This window comes from Leucoraja erinacea, chromosome 18 (assembly GCF_028641065.1).
Source record: "Leucoraja erinacea ecotype New England chromosome 18, Leri_hhj_1, whole genome shotgun sequence".
Lineage (NCBI taxonomy): Eukaryota > Metazoa > Chordata > Chondrichthyes > Rajiformes > Rajidae > Leucoraja > Leucoraja erinaceus.
Window position 1 is genome coordinate 32,501,676 of NC_073394.1, and position 24,731 is coordinate 32,526,406.

The 24,731-nt window shown below is 44.6% G+C and overlaps 1 protein-coding gene across 1 annotated transcript in view; it reads right to left on the bottom strand.

The window, feature by feature from the left end:
- Window positions 1-24,439, bottom strand: part of trim44 (tripartite motif containing 44) — a 62,354-nt gene extending 37,915 nt beyond the window's left edge. Inside the window, exons 1-4 of the mRNA XM_055649750.1 lie at window positions 23,570-24,439; window positions 18,860-18,937; window positions 12,916-13,155; window positions 10,668-10,687 (exon numbers count right to left, since the gene is read on the bottom strand). Coding sequence (XP_055505725.1) covers window positions 10,668-10,687; window positions 12,916-13,155; window positions 18,860-18,937; window positions 23,570-24,043 — 812 coding nt within the window. The 5' untranslated portion in view covers window positions 24,044-24,439. The remainder of the gene's footprint in view (window positions 1-10,667; window positions 10,688-12,915; window positions 13,156-18,859; window positions 18,938-23,569) is intronic.
- Between the last annotated feature and the right edge of the window lie 292 nt (window positions 24,440-24,731).

Sequence of the window (24,731 nt, forward strand, 5' to 3'; positions counted from 1 at the left end):
TTAGCTCACTGCCAGCTTCCAACACACCCACAGGCTGCCCTGCTGAATAAAATGTGGCCAGGGAATATATTTACATGTGTGTGTGTTGTGTGTGTGTTGTGTTGTGATGTGTTGTGTGTGTGTGTGTGTGATGTGTTGTGTGTGTGTGTGTGTGTGTTGTGTGTGTGTGTGTTGTGTGTGTGTGTGATGTGTTGTGTGTGTGATGTGTTGTGTGTGTGTTGTGTGTGTGTGTTGTGTGTGTGTTGTGTGATGTGTTGTTGTGTGGTGTGTTGTGTGTGTGTGTGTTGTGTGATGTGTTGTGCGTGTGATGTGTTGTGTGATGTGTTGTGTGTGTGTTGTACGTGTGATGTGTTGTGCGTGTGATGTGTGTCGTGTGTGTGTTGTGTGTCTGTTGTGCATATGTTAATAATAATAATAATAAATTTTATTTATGGGCGTCTTTCAAGAGTCTCAAGGACACCTTATAAAAAATGTCTCAAGGACACCTGTGTGTGTTGTTTGTATATTATGTGTGCGTGTGCTGTGTGCGTGTTGTGTATGTATGCCGTTAGCATGCATGCCCATGTTCCCATGTATGTGTGTTCTCGCATGCACACGTGTCTGTATGACTGTGTGTATGTAGTTATTCATGCTTATGTGTGCTGAGAGGTGTGCTTATATGTGTGAGAGTAGATGTGCTTGTGGGAGAATAGATGTGTGTATGCGCAGAGGGTGGAAGCAAGGCTCAAACTGGGGTGCAGTTTACCCCATTATCACAAGCAGTGATATATGAGAGCAGGAACCCATTGCAACCTGACAAATAAATTTACTCCCGAGTGCTCGCCTGAATTAATGGGTGGACAAGTTTTGCTATCAGAGGGAGAATGGATGTTTCTGAACATGGAAAAAACACATTTAAGTTTGTTCTCCTGGAGGGGGTGACGAGCTGCTCAGCCGAGGTGGGGGAGGACAAAGAAGCAGCAGGAAAGCAAAGAAAGAAAGAACAAAGGAATTGGAAAGCTAACCAGTAAACAACTGGCTTTGGGTTTTATTCTCAGCCCCACACTGGCCATTGTGCAGAATATTCTCACTCTACCTCATTGCTTTATGCTCGGCTTATGTTGAGGGCCAAGAATGTAAGCTGCACAGAGAGCGACTTGAAACCCCTGAGGTCCTTAATGCCAGGTGAAAATGAGCTATTTCATGCAGGCTTTAGATGAAGAGAATCTGTGATTTTTTTAATTTTCTTCTTTCGTTTCCTTGTAGCTCAGTTTTGTGTTTGCAGAAATGTCTTTTATCCTTCAGGGAAAAGTTAATTCGTGCAACATTGCTGCCAAGTTTACACCATTGAGCCTATTCCTGCAGAGTTCAAATACAAAGCAATTTATAAACACACACACAAAACTCCTTCAGTTTCATTACCCAGCCTTTGGGCAAATTCCAATTTGTTTTTATTTTGTAGGTGGATGGATAGTCAGAGAATGGAGAAATGTGGATCATGTGCTGATAGAGCAGATTAGTTTAACCTGGCATCATGTACGGTACAAACATTGCGGGCTGAAGGGCCTGCTCCAGTGCTGTACTGTTTTATGACCTATGATTTAGTAAAGACTCTATCATTATTCCATGTTTATCGGACTGAAAGCATTTTGTTGCATCTGTCTCACTCTGTATATTTATTTCACTAGAGAGACTGGGAAAAGGCACAGACAGCAACGCAAGAACGGGGTGGAAATAGAGTGAGAAATGTAAAGGAAGACGTGGATGCTGCAGGTAGAATGAACGAGGCAATGAGAGAGAGATTGAGTAAAGCTTAACTAAAAAGAAAGGGCACAAAGATGAATAAATTAGAGAAAGGGAGGGAGAGATAGCGAGAGCAAGATTCTTTAACAGTCGCAAGGCAAACAGGTACATTATGAAGCAGTCAGAATGAAGAAGTGAACAACAGAGAGAACAGGGCGGAGAAAAAGACATGGTGTCAATAAACAGAAGTTCCCCCACCCAACAGTTTTCAGGGCTTTGCTGGCAATGATTTGGCCTGGAGTATCAGTACTCCTCTGTAACACTTCCCTTTTCTGCTTACTTCAGGACACACCAGTCATTGCAGGGCCAAGAATAAATATAGGGTGATTTCACGAAAGGTCACTGGGTCATAGATCCTCACCCACGTGACCGCAAAATCCAACTGGGGTACAAGCGTCACTTCCGGTACGTTATTGATGCTGAAAACGCGTACTTTCACACCCGTTAAAAACCGCGAAAACGGCCCGTTTTTGAGCTGTAAATAACTGTGCCAGTCGGGGTGACCGTGAGGCACAGTAACCTTACTTTACAGTCCAGAAGATAGATAAAAACAAAGGTAAATACAAGAGGGAGCTGAAGGGGCAACAACAGCGGAAGTGGTTAGCGGACATTCGCCGTGGAGATATAAATATTGAAAATATCGGGAATTATCGCGTTTGCTGGCTGCATTTCATCAAAAGTAAGGCATTATTGATGTTTTATCTTTATTCATTTGTTATATAAAAAGTTGTAAAAGTGAAAAATCCGTCAGTAAAATTGCAAAATCGCCCATGGTTCTCAGGTGGGTTTTAGCATGCAAAATGAAAACGCTTCTGAAGCTACATTTATCATTTAAATAATCGTAAACTATCAATGCGTTTTGAAATAAATTTTACTCAGATGCAAGCTAAGGAATGGGATAATTGTCAGCTGTTAATTGGACAAAATCAGGACATTTAATTATTTGCCAAAATATATTTCTCAATGTTTCTTGTTTAAAGCCTGCACAATCACCCAAACTACTCATTTATTTAACTGACGGATTTTTCACTTTTTATACGTCGATTTTTAACAGTCTAGCAAAAAGGAGTAAAGGAACAGACATTTTGATAATAAATGAGTGGCAGTCCACACTTAATCTGCCATTGAAGTCTCCTGGAGCCCATGCTGCCATCTGGACTTTACGGAGGTAACGTCATCTTTCCAGGCTAAAGTTCAGCAGTACTGTGATGTCCAAACACTGGGACTCAGTGCAGCTCATGGCTGGGTAAGCACAGCGCTACCAGCTGCAGTCAATGGGGATTGTCATCTTGAACCTTTCACCGCCAACAGTGACATGAACCAAAGATAGACACAAAATGCTGGAGCAACTCAGCGGGACAGGTAGCATCTCTGGATAGAAGGAATGGGTGACGTTTCGGGTTGACACCCTACCTCAGTCTGAGAGTCAAGGTAGAGGGAAAAACAGATAGAAAGCGGCTGTTAGGGAGCAAGGTTCAGCCAAGGGTGATTTCACATGCCAAGATTCCCCAAAGACCTCAGTGGTCCTGTGGTCAGGAATGTCTCTTACATGTACATTAAAGGCTCCTGTTAGGCAACGGTTCAGTTCTGCATGTGTCGGTCTCCACAGGACACTGCTGCCCAATGTCAGATCACCACCCTGCACCTCTCCTGCCTTTGCCTCGTGCTGTTCCACCATGTCACCATAATCACTTGAGTTAACAATTATCCTTTTGTTTCAGTGCTCAAGCTCCTTTTTATTGCACTGGTGCTCCAGCTGAGCACAGGCATAATGTGCTGCATGCCTCCATTACACCCATCATAAAGCAGACTGTGTCGTCCATGACATTGCACTCAGTTGCTAAGGTATCGTACATACATACAAATTAGGAGCCATAGCCCACTTAGTACATCAAGCCTGTTCCACCATTCATAATCTGACAGTAAGCTCGACTCCACATTCCCGTCTAGATGTGGTAAGCTCTCCCCTCCCCGCTTATCAAGTGTCTACCTTTAGACTTTTTAGACTTCAGAGATACAGCTCACCGAATCCATGCCAACCAGCGATCACCCCGTCCTCTAATAGAATCCTTCATACTAGAACAATTTTACAACGTACCTAAGCCACTGCCTCAGAGGGCGGTGGAGGCGGGTTCACTGGATGCTTTCAAAAGAGAGCTAGATAGGGCTCTTAAAAATAGTGGAGTCAGGGGATATGGGGAGAAGGCAGGAACGGGGTATTGATTGGGGATGATCAGCCATTATCACATTGAATGGCGGTGCTGGCTCGAAGGGCCGAATTGCCTACTCCTGCACCTATTGTCTATTGTCTAACCCACAAACCTGTACATCTTTGGAGCGTGGGAGAAAACCTACGCAATCACAGGGAGAACATACAAACTCCGTACAGGCAGCACCCATAGTCAGGATCGAACCTGGGTCTCTGGCACTGTAAGGCAGCAACTCTACCACTGCATCACTGTGCCTGCCTCTGCCTTAAACGTATTCAGAGATTCTGTTTCCACTGCCCTGTGGGAAAGAGTTCCAATGACTCAAGCCGCTCAGAGAAAAAAACATTCACCTCTTCACTGCCGTAAAAAGGCAACAGCTTAATTTTTAAACAGTGGCCCCTTATTCTAAATTCATCATTGAGAGAAGACATCCTCCCTGTGTCCATCCTGAGAAGGATGTTATCTGTTTCAATCAAGTAGCATCCAGATTGTGATTAAAATTAAAACGTTGGCTCGTTTCCATATTTCAGATTTTACAACTGTAATGTGGGATGATGATGGATGGACTGCTAATGGCAAGTTACATACTGGGGCTGTTTTAAAAAAAAATGTGATCAGCTTGTTTATGTTCTTTAAAGTTGAGGTTCTACTGTTAACAAGCATCCTTGGAATTAAAATTAAGATCAGCCTCTTGTGACTGCTACACCATTCTGTCAGATTCCAGTCAATCTCCATCCCACCCTTGTTCCCTGCCTTTGGGCTTCTCTCTAGATATCCTTAACAATCTATCATCTCAAGTTTCATAATTGCATCGATTCAACATACTTCTGGAACTGATCAATGAAAACGTAATTTCTGATTTAATTCCCGAATAGCAAGCTTCTGGAAATCAGATACATATTTCGTCGACAGAAAAATACATAAAGTCCTCTGGTAATTCATCAGATCAAGCAGCATCTCTGAAGGACATGGATAGATGACATTTCGGGTTGGGACCATTCTTCAGATTTCGCCCATCCATTTCCTCCAGAGAGGTTGCCTGATCCGCTGAGTTACTCCAGCACGGCGGTCCTTTTTCATACCTGCACCTGCAGTTCCTTTTGTCCCATCCAGTTTATCAACAGGTTGAAATATTTTTGCAGTGTTAAACAAAATTAAATCCTTATTCATTTAAAATGCATAAATTCGATCGACCGCCAATGCCAAGACTTGAAGGAATGCAAGCCAATTCAATCAACCATAATTCCAAGCTGATGAACGTACAACTCGCAGCATAATTGCCATTGTGTTGCAGAACACATTAATTCCCCTGGGCAATTCCCAACTCCAATCATTCAACTTGCATTAAAAATCTAGAATTAGGAGCAAATCTGTCCTGCATCTAAATCATAGGTGACCACTGTAAAAGCTAAGATCCCTGCGAGTTATGACACATCACTTACTGCTACCTTGGGCAGTTTCTAATTCTCTGCTCCCATTATCTATCTGTCAATTATCCACCAATATCAAACAGATGGATTCCAATTCTATGCATTTTCATCTTTATTATCATTTTTATGGAGACTTAGCAATGCCATTTGGAAGTCCATGCCATTAACCTCTTTGGACGTTCCCTTTTTCCCCATATTAGTCACTTTCCCACAATAAGCTCCTGCATTCATTAGATTCGTCAGTCACTCATGGCAAATCCTGATTGTCTGAATGCTCAGTCACTCTATCCCCAACAACAAATTTAAGTATAGATCCATTGATAATTAGACTAATCGGCCAACAATTTCTGGTTTCCTGTTCTTGCCCTTCTTAAATAGTCAAGTGATATTAGCACATTTTTAATAAAAGATGATAATTTCTAAATGTTGGACTATCTTGAAACATCCACTATCTATCTATACATAACTAAAACTCTGATCTTGTGCTCTTCCGGTTTTGCACGTTTTTTCTATTTGCGCAAAAACCGTATGTGATAGCGCTCCGATTTTTTTGCCTGCTTACTCACCGTTTGCCTGTGCTGCGAGTGCAACAAGCTTTGTTACGATCGATGGTTTATTGTAAATGTTTTAAGGTTTAAAAATCATTAAAAAAAACCCTTTCCAATAAAGACGAGCATGGGAGGATGAATTGGCTCAACCCATAATGAAAGACACATGGGATGAAAGTTTACAACATATATATCCTGCTCGTTAAACTCTAGACATTCCTTAATACAGTTTAAAATATTACATAGACTACACTATTCGAAGACAAAATTAAATAGGATTTTCCAAAGTACTTCCCCTCTCTGTGATAAATGTCAATTTCAAGAAGCCAATTTAACTCATACTTTTGTAACGTATAAAAACGCAAAATTTTTGGATGGACATTTTTTAAATTATCTCTAAAGTTATCGATAATCAACTGGACCCAGATCCAAAATTAATAATATTAGGATTATCAGAACATACCACAAACCTTACGATTAACCAGAGACATTTTCTTGATGATAGTTGAATAACTGCGAAAAAACGAATACTTAAATTTTGGAAATAATCAGCAACCCCCACAATAAAAATGTGGATTACGGAAATGACCGAGACCTTGCATTTGGAAAAAAATAAGATTTGTATTGTACTGACAAACCAGAATTATTTTCTAAAATATGGTCTCCATTTATTGAATTTTTAAGAAAGTAAACTAGTTTAACACAAAATTAAAGTCATAACTTGAGTTTAGGGTTGGATGAACAACTATACTCAACATCTCCCGGATCTATCTCCACAATCTTTATATTTGTAATCTCTTTTTCTTCTTGCATTTTTTTTCATTAGTTTATAGTCTCTTTTATTTCTTTCTTTCTCTATTTCTTTTCTTTAAAAACAAAACTTTAAAAATTGAAGCTATGTAAGAACTCTGTAACCAGTTTGTTGTTTATTACCATTGGTACATTTGCTTTTAATAAAAAAAATAAAAAACCCCTTTCCTAGCGCCATCGCCGCACTCATTGGTCACGTCCGCTGTCAGCGCCTGGGCTGGATCCCAGGCGACGGCCGAGCTGAGGGTTGGAGTCGTGCCCGGACAATGGGAGCAGCCCTAACGTACTGCAGCGTTACACTGAGAGAGGGGAGCGTCGCGGCCCGGCCAACAGCATGGGGGGGGGGGGGGGGGGGGGGGGGGGGGGAGGGAGGGATGAGGGAGGGATGAGGGAGGGGAAAACGGGGAGGGGGAGGGGGGGGGAGGGAGGGAGTGAGGGGGAAAGAGGGAGGGAGGGGGAGGGAGGGAGGGATGGGGGGGGGATGAGGGAGGGATGAGGGAGGGATGAGGGGAGGGATGAGGGAGGGATGAGGGAGAGATGAGGGAGAGATGAGGGAGAGATGAGGGAGAGAGATGAGGGAGAGGGGGGAGGGAGGGGGGGAGGAGGGGGGAGGAGGGGGTGGGGGAGGAGCGGGGGTGGGGTGGGGGAGTGGGAGGGGAGTTGGGAGGGAGGGGGTAGAGGGAGGGAGAGGGGGAAAGAGAGGGAAGGAGTGGGGTAGAGCGGTGGTGGAGTGCAGGGGAGTAGGGAGGGGGGGGGTAGAAGGGAGAGGGGGGCAAGGGAGAGGTGGATTTGATGAGAGGGGGATAGGCATTGATGGTGGAATAGGTGGATTTGATGAATGGAGTTGCGTTGGGGTAGGCGTGAGTGGTGGAATATTATGTTGGGGGAATGGGTTGCGTTGGGGGACCAGGCCTCCCGTGTGACAGGGACCTAACGGGTCCCACTTAGTCTAGACATTTTTAAAAGTCCGGGGTTCGAACCAAGCCAAATCTTGGAGATCCGATTGTCTTTATGCTCATTAATTTCCTTATTATCATTATTTCACATCTTATATCTAGCAAACTCCTGCCCTTACAATTAGCTTTAATTTTCCTGCCATCTCTGACACCTTAGAGTTAATTATGAAGTTCTACACAAAGTGATCATTTGGCATGCGAGTTAGTTTTTAATTTTCAACATTAATTTGTATTTATGCCATGATTTAATACAGTAAAACAGGCCAGGGCACTTTAGATGACGGTCGACAATTAAAATTTGACACAAAATTACATCAGGGGATATGAGAGTGGATGAACAAAGGGCAGAAAAAGGTGGAGAGTTCTACAGAGACTTTGTAAAGTGGACAATGAAGCAGTGTGGCAAATCTCTTTCCGGAGGAAGTTACAGAGACAAAGGCTTTCGCATCTGAAGACATGGATGCCAATTAGTTGATGATCAAAAATCAAGATTGTCCAGGAAGTCAAAATTGGAAGATGCCAAAGTAAGCCAAAGCAGCAAATTACAGTGCAGCAAAGTAATTAAAGGTGATTTGAAAACAAGCATGGAATTGGAAAATAAATATTTTCCTTAACTGTTTCAAATACCTGAGGTGCTTTACTGTTAACATTACCTAATGTAACTACAATGTCTTGGTATCTCTTTGCTTTTTAAAAATAAATTCTAGCAGCCCACATGAGCTTTCCCAGGCTTCATTCATACCAGCCACATGTTTTAGATTTATGCTGCTCATCACTTTTGTTAGTAAAGATTCTTGAAGATAAATGAACCTTCCCCTTTAAGGCTGTATACAGACCAATCATTGTCCTAAATACTCTTTTGAGTACCAACACTCTTAGATGGTAGTTTTAGTCAATATCAGTTCCATTCAGTTCAACGGTTACTTTCTGTCTCACCTATACTCAGTATGGGTTGTTTTAATTCAGTCTTTCCCCTCTCAAACCTAATAACTGATTCAATCACCTTCTGGTCATCGTTGATTAAATGTTTCCTTGTAGTCAGGTAATTAAATAATTCTAGTTATAGTGAATGTTATTCATTTTCATTATTCAACACTGCCAATTGTTTTGTTGGTTCAACAAGGCACTGTTCCAGAAAACACTCCTCGGTTGCTGTAGAGGCATCATTAAAACAAAGTGGGTGTAGGAGCAAGTTTATAGTTGGTATGGATCTATTACAATTGAAGATAGAGCAAGGCTGCACCCAGAGAATTCTCCATCAGGGCTCAGTAATACTAAACACAATTTACTAACTTATCCCTCCATCCCCATCCATGCTTAAATTTGCAATTTGTAATTGATTCAGAAGGCATTCCTCTGAATGAAGACCATAAATAAAGCTGAAGTCTTGTTTTACGAACATGTTGCCCTTACCGTTGACATCATCTTGATCTCCCAGTTTCCCAACTACTCTAATATCATTTTTGTGGTCATCTCTGAACTTTGGGGCAGATCTTTAAAGTAGATGAAAGCATAGACAGAGGTAACCACATGCTTTCAAATGCCAAACACATATGCAGCGGGCCTCCCTGGAATGTCCTCTAGTATCCACATACTCTTGAGTTTCATAAGGAAAGAGCTAAGTGATTGTCTGGCAAAGACATGAAAATCGAGTATTTTTAAACAAAATGTACCCAGATTCCTTTTGAGAAATGGTCAAAAATGAAATGGAAATAAACAGGTTTGAACCCTTTCAAAAATACCAGTAAATAAGAGGGTTAATTGCACACATAAGAATAGTGATATTTGTAAAATGTACTCACTATGGCTGGTGCCTCGAGTCTGATTCGGGGGATCTGATGTTTGTTTATGGGAGCCACAATGGCACAGCAATCACACACAACAAACAGCTCCAGCAACCATGCTGCAATCCAGAACTCCTCAGCTCTCTGTGGGTAGTTCCCCCCCCCCCCAGGTGCTCCAGTGTCTTCCCACTTTCCAAAGATGATCTACCCTATAAACTACCTCCAGAGTGGGTGGAATGCAGGACAATCAGTGGGGAGTAAATGGGCATTTGAGAGCGAGCATAGGTTACAGGGAACTACGTGGGAGAGCAAGACGTATACAATAGCTCTGCGCTAGTATAGGCTGGATGGTCTCGTAAACAAAATCAATCAAATATCACTGGGAAATAAGAGTCCATCGGTGGGATTCAGAGGTGGGTGGAAGGGGTAGGTCTTCAGTTGCCAGAGAATGGCCCCTAAAGGCATTTACCTATGGATCCTGAATGCCCCTTTGTTCCCTTTCACCTGCCTGATTTACTGATGCTTATGAAACCAGGCGATATGGAACAGCGATAGAAACCTTGGTATAAGAAGCCTTGCAGATCACCGCACTGATTTAACTTGAGCAAAGATTGATCTTTCATCCATCCCCAAGCTGAATCCATCAAAACTACAACGGTGTTGGACTCCATTGATTCCCAGACTTGAACCCACCTATTTGGTACTTAAATTTATCCCCATGTTCTCCGTATAAAACTGTGGCCTGAAGCTCTGAGTTCACTCAATGTCCACCCGTCACTGAGGGATACAATTCCTGGATAACACACAGTGACTAACAACACAAATCCCAATATAACAAGCAATGGACCTGTAAATCTCTAAAGAACAGAGATTGTCCATGTCAGTTCTTGTACAGTGCAGTTGTCAGTTCCATGTCAGTCAACATCTAACACACAGTAGATGTACTGGTTCCTGTAACACATCAGTCCCTGAATGACATAAAGTCACCTTGACAATCCCTGTCTAGCACACACAATTGTATCATTTTCTGTCTGGCAAATGACCTTGTGTAAAAACAGCACAGCCATGTGAAGTTGGATGTCAAGGTGGCTGGTGTATACAATAAAATGCTACTGCATTCAAATAATAATCAGGCGCATCGCCATACCTGAGTTTATCTTCGATTTCCTGCAAAGAGACAATTCACAAAGTTAGTTGAGGCATCTGACCAATAGTACACATTTAGATTCATATACTCATACAGCACAGACGCAGCCCTTCAGCCCAAAAGTCTGTGCTGACCAACAATCGTCCATTTACAATAATCTTACACCAATCACATTTTATTTTCTGCATACTTCCGTCCACTCACCCACACAATGGGACATATTAAAGTGTCCAATTAACTTACTGATTTGCTTACCTCTGGGATAGTCATAAAGTCTTACAATGTGGAAATAGGCCATTTGGCCCAACTTGCTCACACCAACCATCATGTACCATCTACACTGGTCCCACCTGCCTGTTTGGCCTAAATCCCTCTAATCTATCCTGTTTAAATGTTTCTTAAATGTTGCAATAGTACCTGCCTCAACTACCTCCTCTGGCAGCTTGTTCCATACACCCCACCACCCTTTGTGTAAAACAGTTACCCTTCAGATTCCTATTAAATCTTTCCCCGCCCTCACCTTAAACCCTTGTCCTCTGGTTCTCGATTCCCCGATCTGTGCATTTTCCCAATCTTGAAGGCAGGATTTTGTACGCTTCTGTATTATCAATCCTCATCCTCCTGCGCTCCAAGGAATGTCCTAGCCTGCTAAACCACTCTCCATAGCTCAGGTCCTCGAGTCCTGGCAACATCCTTATAAATCTTCTCTGCACCCTTTTCAGGTTGACAACATCTTTCCTATAACCCGGTGTCCAAAACTGAACACAACACCCTAAATGTGGCCTCACCAACGTCTTATATAACTTCTATACACAATGTGGGAGGGAATGTGGATGCGAATGTGGGAGCAAACCGGAGTGCCCGGAAGAAACTCAAGAGATCACAGGGAAAACATGCAATGTTCAGGTTGGCAGAGCCTGCAGTCAGGGTTAAACATTAAGGTCAGGCAGCATCTCTGTGGAAAAGGAAATAGGTTACGTTTCATGTCGAGACTGAAGTATGTAGAAGGGTTTCAACCCGAAATGTCGCCTATTCCTTTTCTCCAGAGATGCTGCCTGATCCAGCTTTTTGTGTCTATGTCTGACAATAGACTACAGGTTGGTGTCGTGGAGGAGGAATTGTCGATAGATTCACAGATGTGTTAATAAACTTTGAGATAAGTCTCAAGACATGGTGTTATGTCAATAGAATGGTGTTATGTGCAGCTAAATCAATATACAAGGAGGTATATCAATAGATACAGAGATAAATAATAGACCTGGAAATAAATCAATACTTGCTTCCGTTCATCGACAGGAAGAAGAAGACAATGGAAATAGTGACCAAACCATTTAATGTGGTGCTGCTCATGCCAAGATAAATCAGACATCGAGAAGAGAAAAACTATATATATATATGTGTGTGTGTGTGTGTGTGTGTGTGTGTGTGTGTGTGTGTGTGTGTGTGTGTGTGTGTGTGTGTGTGTGTGTGTGTGTGTGTGTGTGTGTGTGTGTGTGTGTGTATATATATATATATATATGTGTGTGTGTATATATATGAATAAATTATCATATTATTTTATGTTATTTTCTTTCTTGTGTTACTTATCCCTGTGGGTTGCTGGTCCAAGCTTTATACTTGGTTTAGAAATTAGAACAGCACAGCACAAGAACATGCTCTTCGGGCCGATATGTCTATGCTGTACGTGATGCCAACTTAAACCAATCCCTTCTGCCTGCATGTGCTCCATGTACCTCCATTTCCTGCAAATTCCTCTTAAATGCCACTATCGCATCTGCTTCCACCACCACCACACATGGTAGCACGTTCCAGGCACCCACCTTACTCTGCAAAAAAATTGCCATGGACATGTTCTTTCATCTTTAAACTCACCCGAAAAATCATGTCCTCTGCTACCTGACATTTCCACCCTGGGGAAAAAGCTCTGACTGTCTACCCTAATTATGCCTCACATAATTTTATAAACTTCTATTATGTCTCCTCTTAGCCTCTGACATTCCAGTGGATTCAATCTAAGTTTGTCCATTCCCTCTTTATGGCTAGCTCCCACTAATCCAGGGTATTGGCGATAGGGAGGTTAGATGAATGGATTGTTTGATTTTCCTAACTTCAGCACAATCCTGGAATAATTAGGAACTTTATGTGGCTCTGTACTTCCTCTAAGTACTTAGTGATGGTTTTTACATGTTGTACTCATTTAATCCTTACAGACATATCCACAGTGAGTGAGTGAGTGAGTATCCCTCACCTTTGGCTTCATGAGTGCCAGATTGTTGAAGGTATCCAGTTGCTTTGTGACCTCCGCCATCTCCTCGTTCAGCTTCTGCATGGTGACATTAATCTCGGCGATGACCTCAGCTACATGTGCCGTAGCCACTGCCTCCTGCAGTTGCACCAGGTGCAGGGCCCTGCGCTCTTCCTCAATCAACAGCTGCCTCATCTTAGCAAACTCCTGCTTAATACAGTCTATCATTTGCCCCTGAGTCACCTGAGGGAGGAAATTAGAAACCACACAGGTTAGATGACGAGCGGACAGATATGGTATATCACACAGTGAACAGGAACAGCAGATATGCTATATCACACAGTGAACAGGAACAGCGGATATGCTATATCACACAGTGAACAGGAACAGCGGATATGGTATAACACAATATATTGGACTGCATGTGAGATACGGACTATATGCCCATTAGTGCTTTTAATGAAGGGAATGAAGTCTCAGCCACTAATGTTATGAATGAGAGGTGTGGTATATAACTATGTAACTGTGAATGTGGGCGTACCAGAGCAATATTGCAGTGAATGACTGATACCAGACAATATTGCTGTGAATATATCATGGTGGGCTATGGTGTATCATTTAATATTGTGATGAATGGGCAGCGTGATATTGCTGTGAATCAGGGGTGTGTTATAACAATGAATATTGGTGTGAAATATCACCACGATTCATCTGTGATATAGTTTAACCATTATACTTGCTCGGAATGAGTAATGATTCATCAAATTGTATTCTAACAAATCAGGGTGCTTCAAGTATTACAGAGAGTGAGGCTGTAATCCATGTATTGGCAAGCGTGAGAGATGGGGACTAGCAGGCAATGTTACAGTGAACAATTATAAAAGCTCCTAAACATTGTTAAAAACTAAGAAGAAACATAACATTCACTATAATCAACTCTGGAGACCCGGCAGATGCTTATGTAAACTGCAAATTTTGCCACTTAGCACCTGGCCAATGTCAGCAATAATGTATCTGTTCATGATATATGGTAAGAAGTGACAATGCCATGAGTGAAAGACCCACCAAGACAACTGATGGTAGCTTTAAGAAATGTAAGAAAGAACTGCAGTTGCTGGTTTACACCGAAGATAGACACAAAGTGCTGGAGTAGTAACTCAGCTGGTCAGGCAGCATCTCTGGAGAGAAGGACGAGGTGACTTTTTAAGTCGAGACTCAGACTGAGAGTCAGGGAGGGGAACACAGGGGTGGTATGTTTCACAGGATGAAAACACCAACTAAGTAATTGCAGACTAAGACTGGTTTAGTTGCTCTTGCAAAATTGTCTTTTTCTAAATAATATTATTCTATTTTCAATGTAACCAAGATTCTAGTGATACAGGGATATTGTTCATGAGGTAGCAGGGTAAAGTGGATGAACTGGAGTCAATGCTTGCAACTTTTGTTCTTTTAGTGAAGGACTTGCACTCTCCCCAAACACCTCAGTGTAACAATGACTTATACCAGAAACTTGGAATATCGCTATAATTTTGTTTAGCAAAAAACAAAGTGCTGGAGGAACTCAGCAGGTCAGGTGGCAACTGTGGAGGGAAATGGACAGTTAACATTTCAGTAGAATCAATGATCTGCAGATGCTGGTTTACAAATGAAGATGCAGTGCTGGATAGGTCAGCGGGTCAAGCAATATCTCAGGAGAACCTTTTGGGTCGGATGCCTTCCTCAGACTGATCGGTAGTTTGTTATATCTTTATTAGTGCTGTGTTGCTTGTGGCCCATGCACAGAGCATTGAGAATGAACAATCTTCCCACATAAGGCAGCATGGATAGGTGGTTGAAGTTTCTCCCAAGGTTTTCTAAAAATGTTCATTTGAGCTTGGGCTCAGTCACAGGTGGGGAGATGGAGAGTGGTCAGAAATTGAATGGTGGCTTCAAAGAAGGTGAGCGTCAGTCAGAAGTACTCACTTTAGGGGAGAGTTAGTGGCTGCGGGGTTGGGGTTGGAGAATGGGGTGAGCCAGGATGGGGAGAGTGTGGTAATCGAAGGAATCATTTAACATAAAAATCAGAATTGGAAGTAGACCACTCGGTTCCTCCTTTATGTCGTACCATTCTATACTAACTCGAATGATCATTTATCACTTTCCTGCATCAATCAGAATCCTTTATTTCTCTTCATCTCCGATAATCTGACTGGAATATACTTGCCTTCCACTGCCCTCGGATAAAGAATTCCAAAGATTCACCAATGAAGGAAAAGATGAGGAGCCAGAGAGAGAGACGGGGTGGATAAAGATTAAAAAGTTGACAGGAAAAGAAAATGGGCTAGAGGAAGTCTGAGAACGGTCCTATTAGAGAAAGGTGTGGCGGCTCCCAAGGGTCGGGCCATCCCAGTGCCATGTCCGGGCGCCCCGCCAGGAGTTCGGCCTTTCTCACCAGCGATTCGACCATCTCCACGTGGACATTGTGGGGCCTCTCCCGCTGTCCCGGGACATGACCCACCACCTCACGATGGTGGGCCGCTTCATGCCGTGGCCGGAGGTCATACCCTTGGCCGACATGACAACGGCTTCGTGCGCTCGTGCGTTGTCCGCGCACTGGATTGCTCGCTTTGGGGTGCCGGCGCACATCTCCTCGGACCGGGGGCCACAGTTCACTTCCAAGCTGTGGTCGGCCATGGCTCACTTGCTGACATAACTGTTCTATTAAATGCAAGATAATTTAAATCCAATTCAAAATTATATACATAGACTATATTTTCAAAAACGATGGTTGAATCAATGTTATCCAAAGTCTCTCCCAGATGCGATAAATGTTTGTTTCAAAACGCTAATATAACACATTCATTTGTAATGATGTACGCAGCTGCACACACCACGGCTTATCACCCGCAAGCAAACGGTCTGGTGGAGAGGTTCCACCGGCAGCTCAAGGCAGCGCTGAAGGCGCGGCTCTCCGGCCTGGACTGGATGGACGAGTTGCCGTGGGTCACGCTGGGCATCCGGACTGCTCCTAAAGAGGACTTGGCCTCATCATCAGCAGAGCTCGTGTACGGGTCGCCACTCGCGGTGCCTGGGGAGTTCGTGCCGTCGGCGCCGGAGCAGCAGGGAACGCCCTCATCCACCTCAAAGCGCCTTTGCGAGTGAGTTGGCGCCCGTCCCGACCCGACGACCCGCCATGGAACATTTCCAACACCATCGGCCCTCCGGGACTGCCCCTACGTTTTCTGCGCGTGATTCCCACCGGACGCCACTCCAGAGGCCGTATGAAGGCCTGTTCCGGGTGCTGGAGCATGGACAGACAACCTTGGTGTTGGACATGAGGGGCCGGCTGGAGGCCGTGTTGATTGACCGGCACATCTGGGCTGGTTGCCCAACCTTGGCCTCGAGGGCGCCCCCCTTCACGGCTCCCTCCGCCTGTCACTCCACCTGTCCTCCCGCCGGCCCCTCCACCTGTGCCTCCGCCAGCCCCCTGGTCCGCTGACCTCCGCACGCAGTTTCTGCATCTAGCCTGTCCAATCTCTTAAGAATTGTATATGTTTATATAAGATTTTAAACCAAAGATAGACATAAAATACTGGAATAACTCAGCGGGATGGGCAGCATCTCTGGAGAGAAGGAATGCGTGATGTTTTGGGTTAAGACCCTTCTTCAGATCCTTCACCCTGACTCTCAGTCTGAAGAAGGGTCTCGACCCGAAATGTCACCAATTCTTTTTATCCAGAGATGCTGCCCGACACGCTGAGTTACTCCAGCATTTTGTGACTATCTTTGGTGACAGGGAGAACGTACAAACTCCATGCGGACAGCACCCGTAGTCAGGATCGAACATGGGTCTCTGGTGCTGTAAGGTAGCAACTCTACCCTAATTGACTTGTGGAACATTAGTAAGACCTGTGAGGGTACCAGACAGTATTGCAGTCACATTGTGGGTAAATGGCAAAGGGGAGTGAGACTGCAAGAAAGAATAAGTTGGAAAATACATGGAAATAAAGAGGGAATTGGGGCCGATGGGAGCCACCATGGACATAATGGGCCGATTGGCAAGCTTTTGTGTCGCTACTAGTAAAAGTATATCTAGTGGGATATATCAGGCAGTGTTGCTTCTAGAGTCTAGAATCTGACCAATATGAAGCTCTACGTGTGGGATTACAGCAATCCGTGGGCACATCATTGAAAATAATGCAGAGCAAGTGGAGGCTCACCATCAGAAAACACCCAGCAGCCAGTCTATCTCCGACTACATTCTCCATAGAGGGTTGACAGGGACAATGCTGAGGCCTGTACAATAAATATTCTTACATCATCTGACAAAGCCTGCTCATTATCCTCAGAGATTTTGCATGCTCCAAGGAGTTGAGCATTTTCTGAATTTTGGCAAGTGTGCCTGGATATCATTCAATTACTCTTTTAAAAGAAAAACAAAGCACAAATGGCTTCAATCAAAACTGTTGCAAATATTATATAGTGGTGGACAATGGGTTTTCTGAGTGCAAGTAATGGGGAAAGGCAAAGCAGCATGGATGCAGTGAGCTGTGAAAGGCTGTCAGAGCTGACAGCTTGTGCAAGAAAAGGCTTAATTGAAAGCCATGTAGCGTGTTCTGTTAATCAGACAGCGGCCTGTGGATGACCCAATTGTACAAAAGGGCTCGCTCAACTCCAAATTCCTTACTGCTGTCCAACACGACTGTGTCAGGGCTAGAGGTAGTCCCAGCGAGGCCTGACGGGAGGATTTGAATGGAATAAGTTGATACAAGTGCAGTGAGGCACGCAAGAGCCTGCTGGTGTGAATGCATGAATGAAAACCGGTCGAAATTCCCAGTGCACTCTGCAAGTCCGAGGAAAATCCCCGCTGATATCCCCGGGACATGAACAGGGGCAGAGGGCCGTCACTTCCAGAGAGATTACTGCACCTCGTATTGCCAAGCAGCATGGGGATCGCACCCTCTCTCCCCCAATCACACACTACATTGTTTTCTCAAGACCGGATGGGGCCGACTGTAAAAGTGTGTTGTGTGTACATGGAGTCTGAGGCAAGCTTGCAATAATGGTTCCAGCAGTGGAGTGGAGATCAGAGTTTGGTGAGTTTGAATCCCTTCCTCAACACTCGAGCCTGCAGCCCAAAGCTATGGCTCCAGCTCTGGCACTCTGCCACGACAACTGCACCGGCAGCTGGGCTGTCGAGGGAGCTTTGTCGTCTGGAAAGCTGCACTTTGCCTAATGAGGGATGTTACCAGGGCAGTGTAAAGGGGAGGCTGGCCCTGTATGCCATGTGTACTGCTGAACCCATGATATCTGAAAGGCTAAGCAGCTTTAAACTGCCCCTAATCTATGCCATGTCAGACACGTTTCCTACACTCCCCCTCTCGGGATTGTGGATGACTTGCTTGAACTCCAGTCCCGTGGCTTCTGAAGTGACTGAAGAGGACAACGTGGGCGCCACAGACTCTGCCACAGATGGGGCGGCTGAGCAAGCCTAGCAGGGGAGGTGGCTTGCTTGCATTGGATGATGTGGCCCTCCTGCCATTGTGAGTTTCAGCCCAGACCAAACGTGTAATGCAACAGAGCCGGGCAGGATCTCCCAAACTGGAGCCAAGGCTGACCCTGCCAGAATCTTATGACGGAAATAAAATACACATACCTTTTGGCTAGACGGAGAAGTGGGGGAAAAAAACATCCATTGGTAAAACAACAAAGTCTCAGAGGCTAAATGGTTTCAAATACCTTGGGCTCTGCGAGCAAGAGCACCACTCATTCAGGGATGTCAGAATGATCAGTTAATTTCTGGTGATATAAAGTATTAGAATGATGTGGCCCAAAACAAGAGGAGATATTGGTGAGAATCGAGTGGAGAGCCCATCGGAACACCCACCCTTGCCAAACCAGTGGTGCTTCGGGTATTCCAGTCTGTGAAGGGAGAACGGGTAACCAATGCTGAGGTGCAGGTACTTACATTTGGATCGACGCATTTTGACTTCAACCGCACCACCATCCCCGCCATGGCGCCCTTCAGGTCAGCAGGAGGGCGACTCTGAGGAAGAGGAGAGGAAAAGGGTCAGGAAGACCACGACCAGCTTCAATGTTGCGCTAGGTGCAGCTTCATCTACGTTTGCTGCGCTACAGTTACATGACCTCGAGAATCTCTTCCTGCCGCATGCTTTCTGGTTCACGACCTTTATTGATCCATGAGGATTTAGTAATGGATTTGAAATGCTGAGGTTCGCTGCACCACCTTGAAATGATAAGCAAGTCCTACTACTTGAAGTAAAGGTGAATGAGTTAAAGTAAGCAAGGAAACAGAGAAAGGCTGGACGCGGCTATTGCCTCTGGGGCTGCTGGTGACGTTCATGGTGAGAAGCCAATGTTTATGGAAATTTCAGGAAAAAAAAATGATTTGATTGAAAACCATTTGCATGAACACCCCCAGGCTATTCCACTTTGGGATTAAGGGAACAATAAAATACCAGTAGACAAAGACATGTGCTGGAGAAACTCAGTGGGTCGGGCAGCATCTCTGGAAGACACGTTTTGGTGACATTTTCTGTTGGAACCCTTCTTCAGACGGATTGTAGTAGGGGAAAGTAAGCTGGAAGCGAGGTGGGGGGGGGGGGGGGGGGGGGGGGGGGGGGAAAGAGAGGTGTGTGTGTGTGCGCGTGTATGTGTGTGTGTGTGTGAGCATGGGGGGGGCATGGACCAAAGGCCATGGACGATACAAAAAAGCAAAAGGAGAGATGATGCATGAAATGTGAAGCCAGAGGAAAGGATGTGGTGAAAGGGGAGGTAGTGGGTGAATTGGGCGCACATATGAGCTGGGGCACAATGAAATTGCGGGGGAAAGGGAAGGGGGTGGGGGGTTAATTGGTTAGCTACCTAAAATTGGAGAGTTCAATGTTTATACCACTAGGTTGTAAGCTACCCAAGCAGAAAATTAGTTACTCAACTTCCGGTTTGCACGTGTCATATGCTGAGAGAATGGAGCGGCTGGGCTGGTACTCTCTGGAATTTAGAAGGATGAGAGGGTATCTTATTGAAACATATAAGATTGTTAAGGGCTTGGACACGCTAGAGGCAGGAAACATGTTCCCGATGTTGGGGGAGTTCAGAACTCGGGGCCGCAGTTTAAGAATAAGGGGTAAGCCATTTAGAACAGAGACAAGGAAACACATTTTCTCACAGTGAGTTGTGAGTCCGTGGAATTCTCTGCCTCAGAGGGCGGTGGAGGTCGGTTCTCTGGATACTTTCAAGAGAGAGCTGGATAGGGCTCTTAAAGATAGGGAGTCAGGGGATATAGGGAGAAGGCATGAACGGAGTACTGATTGGGGATGATCAGCCATGATCACATTGAATGGCGGTGCTGGCTCGAATGGCCTACTCCTGCATCTATTGTCTATTGTCTCACTCTGGCAATGGGCAGCCCAGGTCGGTATGGGAATGGCAAGAAGAGTTAAAATAGATAGCAACCGGGTGAGATCTAGCAGGACTAGGCAGACTGAGTGCAAGTGTTCACTGACAACCACACAACAGGAGCCACTTGGTCTTTGAGGGATAACAAACCTGTTCGTCATAAACAGAGATTGTTTTTGCGATGTAAAAAAAATCACTTTCTGGGTAGACTGTCACAGCGATTACAAAGCTCTTCAACTAGTCACAAGGACCAGGGAGGTCTGTCTTGCTAGCACGTGATCACCATTTGTGATTCACATACATTAAGCTAAATGGCTAACAAAATAGTGTTTAAGAAGGAACTGCAGATGCTGGAGAATCGAAGGTTACGCAAAAAAGCTGGAGAAACTCAGCGGGTACAGCAGCATCTATGGAGCGAAGGAAATAGGCAACGTTTCGGGCCGAAACGTCTGAAGAAGGGTTTCGGCCCGAAACGTTGCCTATTTCCTTCGCTCCATAGATGCTGCTGTACCCGCTGAGTTTCTCCAGCTTTTTTGTGTGACCTTCGGCTAACAAAATAGTGTTGGCAACCCAATAAAATAATTCTAAATAACTACCATTGATTAGTGATGTTGGGAGAAATAAAAACATCCAACATCTACCGTATTCTCACGTTGATGCAAATTTTATGATTTCATGACGTTATAGTCCTGAACAATAAACCACTCCTCTTTTTTTCTCCATCCACCAATATGGCTGCACCTCTCTGCTTCAATTTGATAATTTTTCTTTAATCTTTAATTATAGATATTTAAAGTGATCGTTACATCATTAACCTCAGTTGCACCCCCATCATGGATAATCCCTCTGTCTTCTCCATAATCCAATATACCCAATCTGTTTCACTCCCCACAGATACTGCGGAGTGCTTCCAGCAATCTGTTTTTGACATGGATTTCCAGCATCTGCAGTTTTCTACTTTGGCACAGTGGCGCAAGTAGAGTTGCTGCCTTGTAGCTCCAGAGACCTGGATTTGATCCTGACTACTGATGCTGGCTGTATAGAGTTTGTACATTCTCCCTGTGACCACGTGGGTTTCTCCGGATGCACCGGCTTCCTCCAACATTCAAAAGACATGCAGCTTTGCAGGTTTAGTTTAGTTTAGAGATTCAATGCGGAAACAGGCCATTCGGCCTACCGAGTCCGTGCCGACCAGCAATTCCCGCACACTAACACTATCCTACACTCCCGAAGGATCATTTACAATTTGTGCAAGACAATTAGCCAGCAAACCTAAAGTCTAAAGTAGTCTAGGATTGGGGTTTTGATCTAAAAACTGGATGCGGTCTTGCAAGTATCTCAAACAACAACGAGATGTAGTACAGGAAGGAGATAAAGAGCATAATAACATGGGGGTCAAGACAACAATCTCTCGTTTAATTTCAGCACAATGAAGGAGCTGGCCATCGACTTCAGGAAGTGTAGTGGAGTACACGCCTCAGTCTGAATCAGTGGTGCTGAAGTGGGGATGGTTAAGTTCCCAGGTGTAAAATCACAAACAATGTGTCCTGGTCTGCCCAAATCAATATGGTCAACAAGGCACCCTAATGCCTCCACTTCCTCACAAATCAAGCACATCCACAATTAATCTTAGAAATGTTCACAGAATCACCACAGAAAGCATCTTATCGGGATGCATCACAGCTTGGTATGACAACTGCTCTGTCCAGGATTGCAATAGTCTGCAGAGAGTTGAAGATTCTGCCCAGTCCATCATGCTAAGCAGCCTCCACCACAGCCTCCATAAACGCTATACATTTTGCACATGAAAATAGCTAACATAATCACCCCGTCACCTCTTATCGGCAGATGATACAAAGACTTGAAAGAACATACAACCAGATTCAAGAAACCATTCTTCCATGCTTATTACCAGACCCTTGACTAGTCCTCTTGTGTGCTAAGTATACATTTCTGATCTTCCAATCTATCTCATTACACCTTTAATATTTTTTTAATCTCTATTTTCGCTGAGCTGTAACGCTAGTTTCTACACTCTTTTTTGCACTACCTGTTGTACTTGTGTATGCTATGATCATCTTGGATAGCGTACTAAACAAGGTTTTTCCCTGTATCTTGGTACATATGACAAATATAACCCACTACGAATGTTGAACTTGCCAGTTCTTCGTGATACTTCCTCAAATGCCTATTTGTACCTCGCCTTTGGCTACCTGTTCTAAAATGTCCCAATTTGGATTTCTTAACATTCCTGTTGGACACGTTGGAAAGTTTTCTAGGGTGCAACATAACACAATTTGTTATATTGCACAATTCCATTTAATATCCATCATAACCATCGCTGTCTCGTAGTAGGACACTGATTTTTCCTTTTTATTCTGGATTTTAAATCATGTATTGTGTTTTTTTAATGGATAATTTATGATGTTTTTATGTGATATACTAAGATTTTATATGTACTTAATGATGTTTTTATGTGCAATGTATTTTTATGTAATGTTATCCCTTGTCTGGACCTGGAGTCCGAAATAAAGTTTACTATTATATTATTAGAACTATCTCATTCCACTTAACACTAACTGATTTCCAACAACCTTCTGGGTCCCAACTCAAAATGTCACCTATCCACGTTCTCCAGAGTTGCTGCCTGACCCGCTGTTACTCCAGCAATTTGAGTCTTTTTTTGTAAACAAGCATCTTTCAACGTTTTGGTGTCAGTCTCAGGGTTTGGTGAATCGTGGTGGCCAATGGGGACGTTCACCTCTGGTTTTATACTTCACTGGCAGCCCTGTGGCTTTTACAGTAAGTGCCATTCTTAGTAAGGGCAGGTGTGGGCCATTCAGCCCCTCCAGCTGGATCTCACCTCTCAACAAGATCACTGCTGATCTTCCCTCAATACAAAGCAGTATTATCCGTGAGTCCTTTGACTGCTCTGATATGCAGAAATCAGACTTTCTCTGTCCTGAATAGAATCAACAAGGAAGTTTGTCAGTGTGTGTGGAGAGGTTTCATGGAAAGGAGGATGCACATGGGAACATTTGGGCTTTTACTATTTTGTTGTTAAACAATCTGATGGAGTGGGTGTGGAAGGGTGAGAGGAGGTTGTGATAGTGAGTGGCGGCTGTGATAGTGAGAGGTTGTTGTGATAGTGAGAAGAGTTTGAGATAGGGAGTGAAGGGGTGATGTCAACTGGACTGTGTTAAATGTGCAGATGTCCTTCTCCTTCCGTCCCTCCCCGGTGGACCGAGAGGTGACTTACTCTCACGACCAAGTAGGCTTCGTCCAGGGTGATGAGCTGGTGCTTGCTGTGGTCGCCCACAGCACACAGCACGCAGATGATCTTCTCGTCGTCCTTGCAGTAGAGGGTGATCTCCTGGTTGTGATCCACACATTTCCTCCTCACCCCTTGTTCCTGGTCTGCCTCGGCCGGCCCCTGGCTGGCGGTGGCTGCGGCCTTCTCCCCCACCTCGACTTTATCCTCCACCTCCTCCTCCTGCTGCCGGCCCTCTCCCTCTCCCTCTCCCTCGCCGGCCGCCAGGTAGTCCCGGAGTCGGTGCTGCATATTGCACGGCTTCTCGTCGTGCTGCCCGGCGTGAGTGTGACAGAAGGAGAGCTTGCAGGTGTCGCACACCTTGAGGGCCGATGGCGCCTCGTCCGGCTCACACACATCGCACAGGCCGTCAGGAGCGGGCTCTTCGCCGCCCTTCAGGCAGCCGCCGCCGCCGCTCGCCATACACCCCGCGGAACCAGCCGAGCTGCAACAAGGTATCGGATCAGTGGACACTGAGGCAGCAACAATGTATCAGATTCAATCTACAGCAGCAACAATGTCTGCAACATTGTGTCAGATTGATAGTATTTAAACAACAAATGTGTCGACTTGATACTTTAGCCGAGACGGGAAGGACTTGGCCGTAACCCTCTTGCTCTTAAAACGGCTCGGCCTGCCTGCTCGCCCCGCTCACGGTTTGTCGCAGATAATATTGACCTAGATCCCAAAGATCCTATAGCGGAGCCAACCCAGGAAGCGGAAAGGTTGAACGTAACTCGCTTACAAACAAAATATTCGCACAACTTCCGGGTTCAGCTGGTTCCTGAATTGAGAGGGGAGTCAGATCATCCACCCACCGTGCGTGCAAGGGAAAGCACCCGGGTTAAACAATAGATTATCATTGTATGCATACAGTGCATCAAAATGTTATGCACTTTGTGTTTTGCTCAAAATGTTATGCATTTTGGATGGCACTATTCAGGGGTAACGCCATGCCCCTATTATATCTCGACCAATTATTTTAAGATCCAACACATACAGTATCTCCATTTTGCTTCAACCGCTGTATAAAATCATGAGAGGAATAGATCGGATAGACGCAAAGAGTGCCTTGCCCAGAGTATGGGTATCGAGAACCAGAGGGCATAGG